This window comes from Polyodon spathula, chromosome 24 (assembly GCF_017654505.1).
Source record: "Polyodon spathula isolate WHYD16114869_AA chromosome 24, ASM1765450v1, whole genome shotgun sequence".
Taxonomy (NCBI): Eukaryota; Metazoa; Chordata; class Actinopteri; order Acipenseriformes; family Polyodontidae; genus Polyodon; species Polyodon spathula.
In genome coordinates, this window is record NC_054557.1 from 11,553,295 (window position 1) to 11,570,008 (window position 16,714).

At 37.3% G+C, this 16,714-nt stretch overlaps 1 protein-coding gene across 1 annotated transcript; it reads right to left on the reverse strand.

The window, feature by feature from the left end:
- Window positions 1–89: 89 nt before the first annotated feature.
- Window positions 90–16,511, reverse strand: LOC121299126 (mucosa-associated lymphoid tissue lymphoma translocation protein 1-like). Its single transcript, XM_041226684.1, has 15 exons — window positions 16,135–16,511; window positions 14,160–14,269; window positions 13,794–13,918; window positions 12,681–12,819; window positions 12,377–12,552; window positions 11,820–11,916; window positions 10,822–10,857; window positions 10,497–10,700; window positions 6,948–7,125; window positions 6,646–6,720; window positions 6,219–6,346; window positions 4,424–4,573; window positions 3,518–3,672; window positions 2,394–2,513; window positions 90–2,035 (listed from the first exon to the last, which is right to left on the reverse strand). Exons 2-15 carry the CDS (start codon window positions 14,167–14,169, stop codon window positions 1,700–1,702), a joined length of 1,929 nt encoding a protein of 642 aa, XP_041082618.1. The 5' UTR covers window positions 14,170–14,269; window positions 16,135–16,511; the 3' UTR covers window positions 90–1,699.
- Between the last annotated feature and the right edge of the window lie 203 nt (window positions 16,512–16,714).

Here is a 16,714-nt window from a genome sequence, read left to right on the forward strand (position 1 = left end):
CCCACCTCAGCCTTTCCACAAATGTACTTTGTTTGAATCAGACAGAAATGTAAAATGTGGCATTATTAGGATAAATCAAAATAAATATGCAGCATTTAAAAATCCTTTATTATCAAAGCATCAAAGCAGAACCAATAAAATCACAATTAGTCATATTTTTTTAACATTTCAGAGTACTGGCATGTGCAATATATGTAGTTTTGTAAAGCAGAACCTCAATTAAACCACGATTTAATGCAATAAGTGAGAACTTCTAAACTGCTATAATAAGAACAGATATGGCGCTGCATCAAAACTAAAACACGGTTTCTAGACTTTACACTGCTCACTAAACTTTTTTTTTTTTTTTTTTTTTTTTTTTAAACGGAAGATTGATTATACTTTAAAAGGCATTCAGTGCCAGCTACACATTCCAGACAATGATATTTTGTTAAGCCTGATATTACACAATTACAATAGAACTCATTTTAGTCAAAGTGCACCTGGGACATGGTAAATGTTTTGTATGAACAGGAGAAGGGGATTAATCCCAGGATAAGCCACATCTGGATTTCTGAGCATTTCACTGTACACATCTAGATTGCATAAACCACATTTTTCATGGCTATTTTGGAATAACTACAGGACAGGTGTTTGGTGCAATCCAGGGCAATTTGTCAATGCTGTAAAATACTCAAAAAAGCCTGGTGAAGTACAGGATGATGAAATCAACCCAAAAGTCACATATTCAATCACAAATAAATCATGGAGTACTGTATACACAGAACCCCACAGTGCTTCAGTAAATGCAACAGTTTTGGGCACATCTGCAAAGGATTTAACCCAGTTTTAAGTTTGAAGCCATGTTCCACAATGAGCAAGTAACAATCAAGGTGTATGTATGAGGTCTTAAATGAATATCATAGGTTATTTCTTTGAATAAAGGGTTATACAGAATCTACTTTGTTTTTGTGGTGCTGCTCTATTCACAGTTACTACTGGCAGTATACATTTATTTAAAATAATGTAAAATGGGCTGGGACGTAGCCCAGCACAAAGTTTGCACTAGCGTTTTCAAGTACTACAATAAAAGTGCTTCTTACTAGTTTTGTAACATGAAGAGTTATTTTTTAATTGGGCCCAAGGCAATGCATACATTTGTAACTATATGTATAACTCGTGAGTCCTCACAAGTCTGTATTTTATATGTTTCACAACAGACATCTGCCCATTAACAGTTTGTGCAATTAACCACTAAACTCCATTAGTTTAGACCAATACATTGATGTTGTTACAAAAAAAAGTTGTACCAAAATACAACTAAAGTCATAATTGTGCCGTTAAATGCAAGACACAGAATGGTATAGTTAAGTCAGTAGCAGTCACTGTGCTATTTATTTACTGAGGAGGCTCTACAACTAATGGAAAGAAAAGGATATTACTTATAGCAATTCATTATCTGCAGTTTCATTAATGTCTATTCTAAAGCAGTATTTATTAAAACATACCAAAAAAACCCCCCAAAAAATCTCCCATCAGATGTTTTACATTATGTTCCCAATTAATCTCCCATATAAAATAAAACTTTGACACTTCATACAGCTCCAAAATACTTTAGTATAACATACACATTAAATAAAAAAAGTTTAGGCATAATAATAATAAAAAAATGTTCAGCAAATAAATGACGTCATCATGTCGCAGAAATGTTGCCCCTTTGTCAAGTGCAAGTGCTTTTCTGTCCCAGGGACATGAAAGCGAGGTTCAGTAACTCGCTCTCATCATTTTCCTCTGGCTCATTGTGTTCCTGAGCTGCCTTGCGTGTCGATGGCCTACAAGGCTGACCCAACGCCGTGTATGCTGTTGCCCGCTGTGGCGGTGCCTGGAATGTGGCGGCTGTTGCTTTAGCCTCACGTCTTTCTAAAGGCTTCGCATACTTGTGAAGTTCACATGTGGCAACTAAAGGTTTTCCAATGTCTTCCTGCTTGCTCTCCACCATTCGCTGCCTGCTGTCCGTGCTTGTATAATGCAAATCCACCTTTAATATCAAATTCCTCTATAAAACAAAAAGCAAAACAAAGATATTAAAATCAGGACAGAGAAATGGCTCCTGGTGTTTGATTAAGTCATTATTCAGCGTCCTGACCGCAAGGTTACACGAGTAGAAGAGGCTCACAACTTTATGGTGTGACATTAGATTCAAAAGGTGTGGGTTCAAGACTTGGGTCAGGAAAAAATCCTGTCCGTATTGAGGAAGATATGCAAGTTCCCATCACATTAAATCCTTCCCATTAAAATAAAATTGATATCTGAAAAAAACATTGCTTGTTTGCTAGAGAGCCTGTCTGGCAGGGTGTGTAGGTTATAAATGTATTCCTAACCTATGTTGCAATTTTTTCATTTTTAGCAATCACCTTGAGTTTCTGTAGGCCGCTCAGCCTCAGGCTGCAGTCAGTGTTGTCAGGACCGCTTAGCAGCAAAGAGCCCATTCCACCGGTACTGTCATCACTGCTTGAGAACATATCCTCCATTACCTAATGAAAGAGATGAAAGAACTTGTCTTGCACTGGAAAACACATACAATGTGTAGGGAAAAGATTACTGGTTCGTAGTTATAATCTACCTTAGAGCAGCGTACTGGTCTGCAGTGTTGACATAGATGATATCCTTTTTAACATCTACTTTTCGGTTAAAATATTTGATCAAACAACTTACATCAATGTCTTATGAGCTTTAGAAAAAGTAATCCACTAAACAGCACAAATTGATCAAACTGTAAAATTGACTTTATTGTATTTCTCCTTCCATGGTAAACCACTAGGGGTCCCCAATAGATAAACACAAACATGGATCTACCTGCCAGGCCAGGTTTCAAATATACACCGTACTAAACTTATGATCTGGCATTTGTAAAAGGTCACAATATATGAACCGACAATGGATTAAAACTTGCAGTGCAAATCAACTAACTAAGTAGAAACTTGTAGGCTTTCTTTTAAAACAGAGCCTTTTCACTTCAGCATATCCCATGTTCTGTATACTGTGGCTGGATGAAAGAGTATTCATCTTGGAGTTGTCAGGAGCTGATCCAAGGGCTTTGCTTTTATTTGCTTGGTAAATCTGGGAGGCTAATTATAGAGTAATATAATACTTTTCTGGGGCATAAATAACGATGGCCCCCAGCTGTAACATGGTTGCCTTCACACACAATCTAGTCTATAAAACGTATCTATACTGCAAACCTGGCGAAAAGGAAATTTCTTCATCTAGTGGATGTTCTTTCTACACTGAAACACTAAAATGTAGCAGAGATACAACACAGCATTCCATCAGCTATCCAAGTTCAGTACTACTATCTGAGATCTACAACAATCCAAGAAAGAAACATTTTAAAAATCGCTGTTACTCATGAAAATGAAGGAAGGAATTTCTATTATATGGGTCTGCAACACTATATAGATTTCTCTCTATAATATATATATATATATATATATATATATATATATATATATTTTTTTTTTAGGTGAATAGTACTTACTGGTGTACTTTGCAGACTAACACTGCAGTCCATTGTTTTCCACCCAGTCTTCTTCACTGTAGCAAACACTGTAATTATGTTAGAAAATAATGCAGAGAAACTGAGTTCCACTTCAGTACCACAGGGGAACTTCAGCACCCTTCTCTCAGGCAGCTCTGAAAAAGAACATGGTATCAAACTGATCAACTCTGAAACATGCTGTAAGGATTAGAACTATGAGGACAGCTGATGTGCAATTTAATGCACATCTAACTGGCACTTAATTAGCTCTAAGGTGTCTCTTTTAATCCTTTTGCATCTTTCAAGTTGCTATTGACTCCACCCAAAAAAACTACACACAGGATTCAAGCTGGGACCAGACAGACATTCTGTGATTGCGAGGGATGAGTTTCCCAGGAAATCAAGAGACTGTTCCACCACCCCATCCCCCCATTCATTTATATTGTGAAGGACACATTTATATTGTGAAAGTTTTAAACTTTCAGATTCACTTTTACTATGCCACGTGTGTGTTTTTTGTTACATCTATTTTGGCAACTGCTTTTCAGACATATCATAGCTGGTTCTTTATCTCTAATAACTTCTGAACGTGTTCATTATATTCTTTCAATCAACAATGAAGATCTTATGTGGGAGGGGATTTTTTCTGTGTTCAAACATTCCTGTTTAATATAGCCTGTAACAAAATAGTAATAATGATTGTTAAATATTAGTTAAAGCCTTTCACTTGTAACCAGGTGAACCAACCCACAATTGGACAGCCCGAGAGAACAGCCTGGGGCTGTAAAGTTTAAGAAAACATTGCCTTTATGTCTTTTATAGAGGAGGGGCCAAGGGCTCCAGCTGCACAATTCAATTTTATACTTCCTTTTTTACAGCACATTACTGAATAATTTGATTGCTCACCGTTGGCCCAACTCCAGTTGAGGTTCCTTTTCCGGAGCTCGACAGTGTGTCCTGTAGTGCAGACTTGGTCAGTTAGTGCACGGGGCTCATTTAGTGTGTGTTTAATCTCCATCACCTGCTTTCCAGTAATCAGTGGATCTCTTCCTAGATCTGCAGAGAGGACAACATTTCAAATGCTTTCTTTATTTTTGTAAAGCCTGCTTTTACTCGGGTGAAGTAAATATTTTCACACTATACTTTATTCTCAAAAACAGAGGTTCCAGATCTCCGAGTTACAAGTAAAGGGATACCTAGGATTCACGTACCCTTGATGGCCGTTTGTTTTTGACAATTGTAAAGAATAGTGAAGTATAGTAAACTATGGTAAATGCATAGTATAACCATGGGAAAAGCACACTAAAACAAAAAAATACCATAGTAAACTTATAAGGAACCCAGGACAACCAACTGTAAATAAAGTGCACTTGAATACAGAGTTTATATATTTTTGGCCTTTGGAGAATCACTCATAGACTGCTAAATGATATAATGTACAATCAAGTCTCTAATTAGGAGAACTTTGACTCCTTGAGGGTAACACAAGGACATTAGGAACTGATCTGACACGATACGCAAACAGCAATTTCCCAGCAGGAGGCATGATAGCTTTTATGAATATCGAAAGAAAGTTGTTTACACTTCTTTTACTACAAGACTTTATAAACAAAGGCACAAGGGAATTACACAGGTATGACAGCTTAGTTGTTTTCTCACTCATAAATCAAATGACTTGTATGTTGGCATGGCAGACAGTTAATCTGGATTCCCAAATGATAAAATTACCCTTTATAATGCTATAGTGTTTGTTCAGCAAATTCTAATCTGGAAGAGCTGCCTTATTTTTCAATTATTCTTTCAGTGCAGTCCTTGGAGGTCAGCCTTACATGCACTTTTCCATTTTTCTGGTAATTTACTCCAGTTTGGAGAAGATGGATAAACCTTCCTTGTTCTGTAATTGCAAACAGCAGAGTGGCCAGGCAAGTACAGACTGGTACAGTGAAAGAGCAGCTGCCGAGCACCTTGAGATCAAGCGCTCTCAAGTTTCTTCCGCTTGGAAGCCAGCACTAGTGTGAATTACTAGAGAATGAGGTCACTGCTGACGCAGGTCAGTCATACAAAGCTGGGTCATGTTACCAAAGAGACCACTCAAAAAACAAAACAGCAGTACCATTGCCAGCCCCTTCGTGTTGATCAACACCTTGCTGTAGCAACAATCAAATAGTTTGAATCTCTAAAATGTTTTTTATTTTTCTGGGGGTCTTTAAACCTGCACAGATTATGAAATCAAGCCAGACAGACAGTCTTAATGGAGTCCCTTAAATAAAGTAGTACATTGTGTATAGTACTAGGCAAAAGTACCAACCAAACCCCCCCCAATCCATCCTGTCAACAGCACTCAGACCCAGGAGTATCTGTACAAGGTGTAAATGACTCTCCCAATCATTAGGGGGCAGACAGGCAAAGCAGAGTGGAAAGTCCCAGCAATGATTATGCATCCATTACATTTTAATTCCTTGACACTCCTCAAAAAAAATGTATGATATGCATACTATACATCTTACAAAGCTGGTAATTCGGCAACAAGTTGCATACATTTGGTATATATTATGCAGAAGATTTTTAAAAATGCTATTGTTAAACACATTAACGTTTAACACATTGCATAGTGTAGACCTGTAATATATGTAGGCCAGACTGACAGATCTACAGAGACACTGCAATGGTGATGTAGTAAGCAAAACACAAATACGCTTACCCTCTGATACTTGTTCAAGAACATGAGTAACTTTCTCCTTTAGCAAAATGTGTTTGTTGAGGTACTTTGTGAAGATTCCTGAACTCCGACTGCCATCCTGGACCTCATAGGCTTCAGCATCTTCACTCCTGGAAAATAACCAAGATTAAGAAACATTAATAGTAAAATTAACGATAGTGAGTTAAATCAAAAGATTTGCTCCACATTTGCTCTCAGCGCAACATGCAAGCATGGACATCATCGTGCAGAGGTGGCAATCTTGCTGTGTTGCACTGGCCTCGAGTTTGGTTCTGCAGGCGAAAAAGCAGCAACTAGCTTGCTAGAGGTCATCTGATTGGTTGCAGAGGGGAGGTGACATTTTAAAATTGGGAGGAAATCAGGGGTATTTAATCCAATATATACATATTTATTTTTTAAGCAAACTTACGTTGCATATCCATATACTGTGTTGCCCAAAGGTGCAAGTGGCTTTACTTCAGAAGGCACACAATCCTTGTTGTACCTTAAGAAAAACAATGACATCACAATCACTAAAATATCTTACAAATATCTGTTGCTTACTGTATAAGAGCACACACACAAAATAAATACATAAATAAAAACCCTGCTACACCAAAAGCAAAAGTTCCAAGTAAATGAATAATTTCAAAAAAAGGCCAGGAAACGACATATGCAATACTGGGCACCTACTGTCTACATTTAAAGTTAAAATGCAATCAAACATCTTACCATTTCCTACATGTGTCCAGCAAGACAACGTTCAGTGCTGTGTGCTTCTCTTGCATTTGCTGCATGGTTCGCTGCACACTGATGCAGTTCTCTCGTCTGTATGGCTGGGGAGCATCAATGGGAACCAGGTAGTTTCTACCTGAATTTTCATATCCATGCCCAGCATAGTAGAACAAAGCTATTACAACACAAGAATACATGTATCTTTATATTAAACCTCAAGCAGGTCTGCAAGATGACATATTTTTCTGTTATTTTATATCGCATATTTTAGCTCGACTACCAGAGGCTGAATCTACTTGGTTTCCACTGTTAACTTTGACTTTCAAGATAGACACTTCTCATTGGAATATTTGTCTAATTTTATAGCCAAGTTAATTTCACAAAGTTTATAGGATTGTGCATTTACAAACAATGGGTATGTACATATTTAAATAAATAAAACATATGGAAATAGTTGAATTTATTGAGAAAAGGAAATGAAACCACTGCAGTTGATTTAATGCTAGTAGCTGGAGCCTTGATGTTGCATGCATGACGTATAAAAGCAAGAAACGAGACTGATAAAAGGCACACAAACCACAGAGAAATGCAGTTTCCAATTTCCTTTTCCTTTCTCTGGAAAGTGGTCGAATCAAATGAAATAAAAGCAGTTATACACGCAGACCTGTTGTTGCTTTCTTAATGACAAAGAGCAGCGCTAATCAAAACGGAATATTCACACTGCAGTAAAATAGAGAAACAGGTTGATTTTGCTTATGAAAATTAAGCACAAAATATTATTTAAAATGGGTCAGAGTGAGGCCTTAAAATTACTATACTGTATTTTTTTCCCCCCCAAATATAAAAACAGCTAGATGGGTTTTTATATCCGTTATCAATTCAAGATTTACTCAGCATTCTGTTTGTTTTTCACTTTTGTAGAATGCGTTTTATAAATGAAGCATCCACATATCCAGTGGGTGTGAAAACATGCTTTCTATAGCAGAAATGTACTTGTGTTGAGTCTAGTTCTAACTTTACAGTTTTACTTAACTTAGTGTAGAATAGTGTGTAGATAAAACCAGCAACAATTTTAACGGTTCATAAAACTACTGACATTTGCACTAGTGTGCAGTTCTAATATTTTCACTTTACACACCAGGCTTATTTTTTGGGGGAAGTGGTAGCATTAAAAGGACTTCACAAAAGCTTGGCGTCTGAGATAAAACGTACCTAAAAAAAAAAGTGTAAAAGCAGAAGTGCTCTCACTGCTCTCTCATTACCAAACACGGAGCAGAGGCAGAAATAGAAACCAGTTCCCTGACATGACACAGGCACTACACACTGACCCAGTAGCTTGTTCAGGCCTTGCCATAGCCAGCAGTGACACTGTCCCCTGCCAACCAGGATCTCAGAATTCTTATACTCCTGTGCATCAGCACACAGATTATTATATCTCAAGGTGGGAGAGCAATATCAATAAATTATTATTATTGTTCACTGCTGCTGACCACAGGGAACTGAACTGCCTGAAAGTTTTGGTTTTCTTCTTGATGGGAAATCTTATTAAAAACAAAAAAAAAATAATAAAACACCCAAAAGTAGCTTTTTGCAGAAATGTTCTATTCAAACACAGCTGCATTTAGTTCAGAAGTGTACAACTTGATGCAGCTCTACAGTAACTAAAAAGATCAACGCCAGGGTTAGACACAGTGGAACAACAGAACAGTTGATCGGCCTGGATGTTCCATTGTAGTATGGAATTTTAGCATGGCCCTCCTGGGTCACTGGATACAAGTCATGTCAGTTGAATGTTATTTTATTATTATTTTTTTTTTTAACAGCATAAAGCAGTCCACTGTATCAGTCTGTATCGAGTTCTATTAGAGCAGACATAATGTCCAGACAAAAATAAAAAAAAAAAACAGCAAACACTGCTCACTTGGCACAGTTCCATCTATGGTGTGAGGTTTACAAGTCGAGTGAACACTTCAATAACTATATGAATACTTGCTCACTAGAAAGAGAAATGAAAAACAAATATTTAACATAGTATGGGGAAGCTGTCTAGCAATGAGTCATGGCTATACATAGTGAGGTATGCAACTCCCCCCATCTTTGACCCTCCCCTTCTACTTATCTACCACCTAAACCAGTCACTGATAAGGAGGCCCAAAATAACAAAGCACACCCCCATCCTTCGGTGAACACACTGGGGGAAAAAGTGCCGTTAAAACTGAAACATTTTGTATTCTAAATGTTCAAAAAAAAGTAGAACTAACATAGAAATTTACCTGCACCTCAATTCCGACCCACTGATTTTTATTAACAGTAGAATAAACATTGAAACTGGTGGGAAAGCCCTGTAAAATATTCCCCCTTGTTTCCAATGGGAATCCACTTTACCCTGCAGACTCCAGGTACCAATCTGATTTGCACCCAGCGATTCAGAGAATTTATAAGGACCCACTTCAACAAGGTTACTCATGCAATGTCTCCTACTCTTTGTAAAGAGACAAGTCCATATTGGTAATAAAAAAAAAAGGATGTGTTCAATGCGTACTGCATGAATTTCTCACAAACTATGACCTCATGATGTGTTAGGTATTGTACAGTGCTGTGTTTACGGTCACCAGGGCTTTACAAAACAAGCGAATGATGTTGCAAATCACCATCGCTGTATAAACACATTTGAGCAATCATACTGCTCACCAGCCTGTGTATTACTTGCCGAGTAAACTATTCCTACAGTATTACTAAAGATGCGATTGCTTCTGCTGAAACTGCAGTCATGCGTGGGTAAAGTCTGTTTAAGGTTAATCTGCTCCATACTCAAATATGAGACAGTGAGCTCACACACAGATCCCTACCTCCTCCCACAGCAGAACAACCTGTCATGTGATGAATGCTATGAGGAGGACAGAAAGGAAGTAAAGTATACAGAAACAAAGAAATAACCTGTGATTTCTGCTATCCATACAACACACAACCCCTAATCAGATGGAATTCTCTCAAGACAAACACAACGTGCTTCATGTGCAAATTTAGAACGTGGAAGAGAGAGCATGAAGTGGAGTCCTAGTATAGTGCAGGAAAAATGAAAACCTTTCATTGTATTCTGAAGGATTGTTCCTTTTTTGTGTTCGGCAGCAATTTGTATCTACAGGTTAATATGCTGGTTATTCTAATACTTCAACTCAGGAACGCAAGGGACCACAAAATAAAAGACCTATAAATCCCCATTGTTACATGTAGGCAACACAAAAAAAACCCAAAATAATAATAATGTGCCCCCCAATTCACAAAACAATGATTTATTTAAGAATATACAGCATTGTTGTATCTCTCTTGTGAACACACAAACACATTGTTGGAAACACACCAAAACAATTGCTAACGTTTTATAGTAACTGATTAATCATATAGGCCTGACCACTGAGGAGGATTACATAACTGGAATTCACTAGGAATCAATATTTAAGCCACTGTAAAACCATTTCTGAAGCCACTGTACAGAGGGTGGTTTTGTAAAAATGATTTCTTTTTTGTTTTTAAGCCAGAACTCACCATAAACCCCTTTGTCAAGCAGTTTCACAAACTCCTGGATTGCCGCAGCCATCTCCTCTTTGGTGACGTTGAGCAGCGATACAACACGGAAGTTCAGAGCGTGCAGCAGATTCGCCAGCTCTTGCACATCCATCATGGGCGCAATCAAGTTCGGGTGATTGGAGTAATTCAGATTGCCAATAAGCAGAGCTACTTTGTCTGTTGCTTTAAAAAATAAATAAATCAATAAATCAATTTTAAAAATTCTCATGCACACAGGAGAATTAGACAAAGTAGATTTTTAAAAAAAAAATTATAACATTTAAGACAAAGTGATTACACTTACCATAAAATCTCCCTGCTGTGATTTTATTAGGAGGTTCTAAAACAGAGCAACAAAAAAAAAAAAAAGTTTACGTGGTGATGTAGATCGGGGGGACGGGGACACACACACAATCAAACAAATAATACCCACTCACATTTAAGTAAGAGACTCCTGAAAATTAATGCTTTGTGCACATGATATCTGTTTACCCAGGTGGAGCTTTATTCACAAGCAAAAATTGATTTGAAGTTACCATTGCAATATTAATAAAGTGAGCTTGGATTAATTAATACAAGACATTTGCTAATGTGTTTGTAACCTACTTACAGCAAAAAAACAAAAATAAAACATAAGGCGTATCAAAGCAACGTCCAAGAAAATTGAAAACTGTCTCAATCTTGGATTCCTCAGCCACTCTTTGCCTTAATAACAGCCTCACAAAGACGAGGCATTCGGTTAACAAGTTTCAGCAGGAAGTCACCCGACGTGTGTTCCCAGCACTTCAGCAGCAATTCCCAGAGATGTAGGGCACTTGTGGGTAGGTTTGCTTTGACTCTTCTGTCCAGTTTGTCCCATACAAGTTCTACGGGATTGAGGTCTGGAGACTGGGCAGGCCAGGTCATTAGATTGAGTCGTCCTTCACTTTCCACCAGATAGTTCTTGCACAACTTTGAGGTGTGTTTCGGGTCATTATCTTGCTGAAGAATGAAGGACTGCCCAACTAGCCATAATCCTGAAGGAATGGCATGCCTCTGAAGTATGCTATGATCGCCATTCTGGTTGTCTTTAACATACAGCTGTTGTCATAAAAATACTAAATACAATGAAACCACTTTTCTACAATGATTGAGCAATACATAGTACTTTGTACATAATGTTTACATGTCTAACAATTACTTTCACAAGGCTCCAACCTAGGCAGTCATATGTAGGAAGTCACTACAATATGAACAAGTCTTTGAACTATAAGGAGAGAATATATGCACAGGTCATGCACATTACCGTACACAATTAGTTACCTATATTAACTTCAGCTGGCTCAGTCCAGATCTCCTCAAGCACGTTAGAAACTGAACACAGGTAGGTCCCTTGATGTTCTTTATCTGCTTTCTTTATCTAAAAAAAAAAAAAACAGCCACCCGGTTACATTACATGGCACAAACCACAACAGGGTATTACAAATCTGAGACACAATGCACTATTTGAAAGAACTAAACGAAACTTGCATTTTCCACCTCACCACCAGAAGAAAAACAGGAATCTGTGCAGCTTTAAATCTGTCCTTATTATTCTCAATTTTCACTACTTGGTAAACCTGTTTTTGGCAGAACACCCTCTTTTTGGCAAAAGCATAAAAGCAAAAACAAAGTTCTATTAATATAAATAGTAAAATGGTGTCCATTAAAAAAACAACTAATATAACAACTTCAAAAGAGGAAGAGCAACTATCAAACTGTTCAGCTAGTTCAGCCAATTAGACCAGCAGACTAAAATACAAACATGCTAATTGGTACACTTCAAGACACACACCTGACAAGCCTATAAATCCTCACTCTAACACTACAGCAATACTTACTAGCAGTGTTTCTTTCGTCTGGTCTTGCAACAGATTCCCGTTCCAGTACCACTGGTAGCGTGGAGGAGGGATTCCAAAAGCAATGCTCAGCAACTTAAGCTCCTCATTGTGCTTTATAGTGACTGACCTGGGATGCACAACTATCTGTGGCTGTCCTTGCCAGGTTACAGGTAGGTCTACAAGGCAAAGAAACAGCGATAATTAATGACCTAATGAGAACTGTTTGGGGGGCAGATTTGTGACAGAGCCCTATGCACAAAGCTAACAAGTTTTGATATAAAATGAACGTGTGAATGGACTTTACCTGTCCTCAGAATTTGCCAAACTTTCACCTTCACCCATTCGCTAAACACACAGTTACTGTGGTTGTCGTTCACTCTACAGATGTAAACCTGGGTTTTCTTGGCTGTGATGACCAGGTCTGGCTGCGTGGCACCAGGAACCTTGTTGGGGACACAAGACATTTTAGTTCTCATTTAGATCTCATATCCATTTCAACCACAGAGCATAACACATTTTTAGTGTAAATCACTGGAAAGTACTGTATATGAAAAGGCTGAAAACTCAGTTAACATCGAATTACACATTTGCAGAGGAGTGAAGAATGGCTTCCCATTTCTTAAACGCTAACAATTAAACATAAATAAACCATACTATTTCCACTCCCCACACCCAGCTTCCTCATTTTATACATTAACAAAATCACACCATTAACTTCAACAACTGTGCAACAAGTGAGTGGCTGGAATAAGAGATTGACTTGTACTGCGGGAGAATGCATTTACTCCCTATAGAACTTTTAAAAACAAACTTCAAATCATATGACAATGTGAGAGTGTGGATCACTGCACACTAAAACATCATTTACTTTAATAGCGCTCATTTTTCTTTATACAAAGAAAGTTATAAAATAGCACTGTGGGGGCAAGCGGTCCCCTCGCCAGTGCAGCTGGTTAAATGAGATATATGCTTCCTCATGCAGAAACAATTGAAAATGAGTGCTGGGGGGTGACTTGCAGCTACCCTCCCCCTCAAATGTAAATAGTCTTAAAGGGCCCACCCCAGGGTGAGTTTTCCAAGGTAGGTCTGTAATATTCATGACAATGTACAATTGGCAGCAATAGCTCAAATGTCACTAAAGGTCTATGTCAGACCCACCTCGGGAATATAGGGGGAATACTATCCCATTTTAAAAGCATTGTTACCGTGATAACAAATAGAATCCAGCCATCAAAAATATGAGAAATGAAGCTGTCTATGTGGGTGTACAAAAAGGTGACTGTCTTTGCAGATCAGGGGAGAGATGGCCCATATTCGCTTTCCCCTCAGCTGAAATGCAATATTATCCAGAACTACGGGTTCCTAAGCCCACATGCTCAGTTGTACCTATCCTACAGATCTCCCTTATAACTTGTACCTCTTCATCTTCAGATTGGAACCACTGGTACTGTAGGAGGCCAGACCCCTTTGCACGACAACGCAGAGTAACTCGATAATTCAGAGGCACACATGCAGATGCTGGATGCTCAGTGATTGCAAGTTCTGAAAGGGCAATTACCATCAGCTGAATCAGCATTACAATTTAAAAAATCTGTTGTCATTTGATTTCACATTTCTGCAGCTATTAAACTTTTTATAACGTGCATTGCAAAACTGTCATTTTAAGGCAACCAAGACTACGTTTTTTTGTGTATATGTGTTTATATCAAGTATTACAACATCCACCTGTCTTACAGTTTCCTTTTACATTCAATTTCAACTATCGCTATATAAATAAACATACCCCTTATCATGATTTGCAAATCTCTAGCCGATTCAACCAGAGCAGCTAAATCAAATAAACTCTAGTTTGGAATGCATACTTCTCAGCTTGTCCAGTCATTACTGCATTGTCTGTGGGGAGAAAAAAAAAATCACACTGAAGTGAATTTAAATTTAAAAAAAATTAATAAAATGTGTTTAGGTACTGTATTTATTCATACCAGCCTTGCAGGAATTACTGGTATGCCAAACATATAAATAATGTAAAGTATTGTATTTGGGTCAGCAAGGAAGGCGAGGATATCAATGGGCTTCAGTTTCTGAGCTTTATAAATGTTAACCTCATTTCAAGTTTTTATTCCAGGGCACAAGTTTAAAAGCAAAGAAAAACAAACAAACAAACAAAAACATTAAAGAGAGGGTTCTCAATTTCAGGTTTTAGTTTTTTTTTTTTTTGGTTGTTTTCTTATTTAGAGACTTCACAGACTTGAAAATGGTACTTTGGAAAAGTCGATGCCAACAAACAGGGAGGGACTCAGAAAGACTAGTTTGAACATGCTGGCTCCTCGCTAGGATGTACTGTCCTATTGCTAGCCATTCTGTTCCTGAGCATTTTAAATTTTGTACTCTGGGAAATGGCAAAGTTAAAAAAGGCTGTCAGGAAAGAATGTGTTACAAAAGTCTACCTAATAGTAAACACGTCATACAGAAGCCTAACTATCCTGTACAAAACATCTGTCATACATTAAAAAAACCTGCTGATTCTGAATCATATGTGACTAAAAATGAAAGTACAATTTTGATAGTTTTTTTAAGTACATTGGTATTACAGACATCTTCATTAACACACACAAATCAGTTCTAGAAATTACCTGAGATCTGGTTCCTCATTTTTAGTATTTGTTTTTCACACTTATCTGCACGTGTGCATTAGTAGGGACTTGACTTCCAAAATCAGTTAACAAAACTCGAGTACATGGGGACGGTAGGAGACAATTCCCTTTGTTTATTAAAGTAAAACATTCACTATAAAGCTGTCAAACACCTTGCATTATGGAAGTGCTGTATGTTAATAGAGACAATAAAATATGACAAAGGAGAAAATTCAAAAGCCTGAAGTATTAGCCCCTTTACCTTTCTTGTACATGTTCTGAAAATATTATATACTACATAATACCAACTACAAAATAACCAAATAAAAGCCAAAAACATTGATTCTTTTAAATATAATTTACACAAACTAAGACTTTTTTTTTTTTTTTTACTTCAGTTTAAGCCCTTGAATTTGAACAAAATCAAATTACTTGGTAAGCGTATTACTGCTAGTCATGAAACATTCGTGAAAAACTAAACTGCATACTCGGTAAATCTGTTTTTGAAAACAAGTAGTTCATTAAGAAATGTAGTTGAATTTCGCTATTTTAAAATACACGGCACCAAAATTGTTAAGGGTTATTATTTTACAAATCAAGTATTAACCATAAATATGTAATAGTCTGACATAAATCATCAAGCGAGCATGTCGGTTCTGCGTATACATATACAAACTACAAACTCGCTACAGTACAGTCATCCCAACAATGAAAGGAGTTTGAATGTATTCGTTATGTAACTCTGATACGGCGTCGGTATTCTCCTGCACTGTTACCGAATTTATCGCTTTAAATTTCAATTACACGTGCCTAATGCGTGCAATATGTATGATGCTAAATACTTAACATCACATTAACAGGTACATTCAAAACAGTGTTAACAAAATACAACAACTTTGAGTTAATAACAAACAATTTCAGCCGATGCTAACAATACATCAATAATAATAATAATAATAATAATAATAATAAATCTGCTAGAAACATGTTGTTACCAAGACTCGTTCCGTATTTCGCCATGACTTTAATACTAAACTGAATCAAAATGTGAATTGCACCGCATCAGTAAGTACAGACTAAAATCAGTACACTAAACTGACAAAATCAACACTTAAATAAACTTACCAAACGTTTATACTGTCGTGGAACCAATAAACAGTAGTTTCATTTGAAAAAGTTTGAACTGAATACTATTATATTTTTGTGAAATCCCCGGAAGTTTGACACTGCTGGCTTCGACTTTTTTTCTTTGGAAAGTTCCGCTGTCAGAGAGGACAGTCGCGCGGGGACATCTCTTGGTCCTAAACTCCCTCCTACACAATTACAGACTAAAACACTCTTCTGTTTCCAGATTGCCAATCAGTACTGATTTAAAGAAGGGAGGTATCATTGTATTCGCCTCTTTAAGCATGATAAGAAATATGCATCTGCTACTCAATTCTGTCATTATGCTAAAGATCATCAATATATTAACAAATTACTCCTTGATTTATACTCATGCAACGGCTCTAAACGACGGTGTTTAAATAAATACCCGCTTTGCTGAAGTCATTCAGAGAGAAACCTCACAGGGCGTGATCTGGGGCGCTTCAGGACAGACAGCATTCCACCGCGCAGTTAGCAGACATTTTCAATAAGCCATCACAAGGACAAAGTAAATTGAGGTAAAGTTATTGAAAATTAACGAATCAAAAGCCCTAGAACT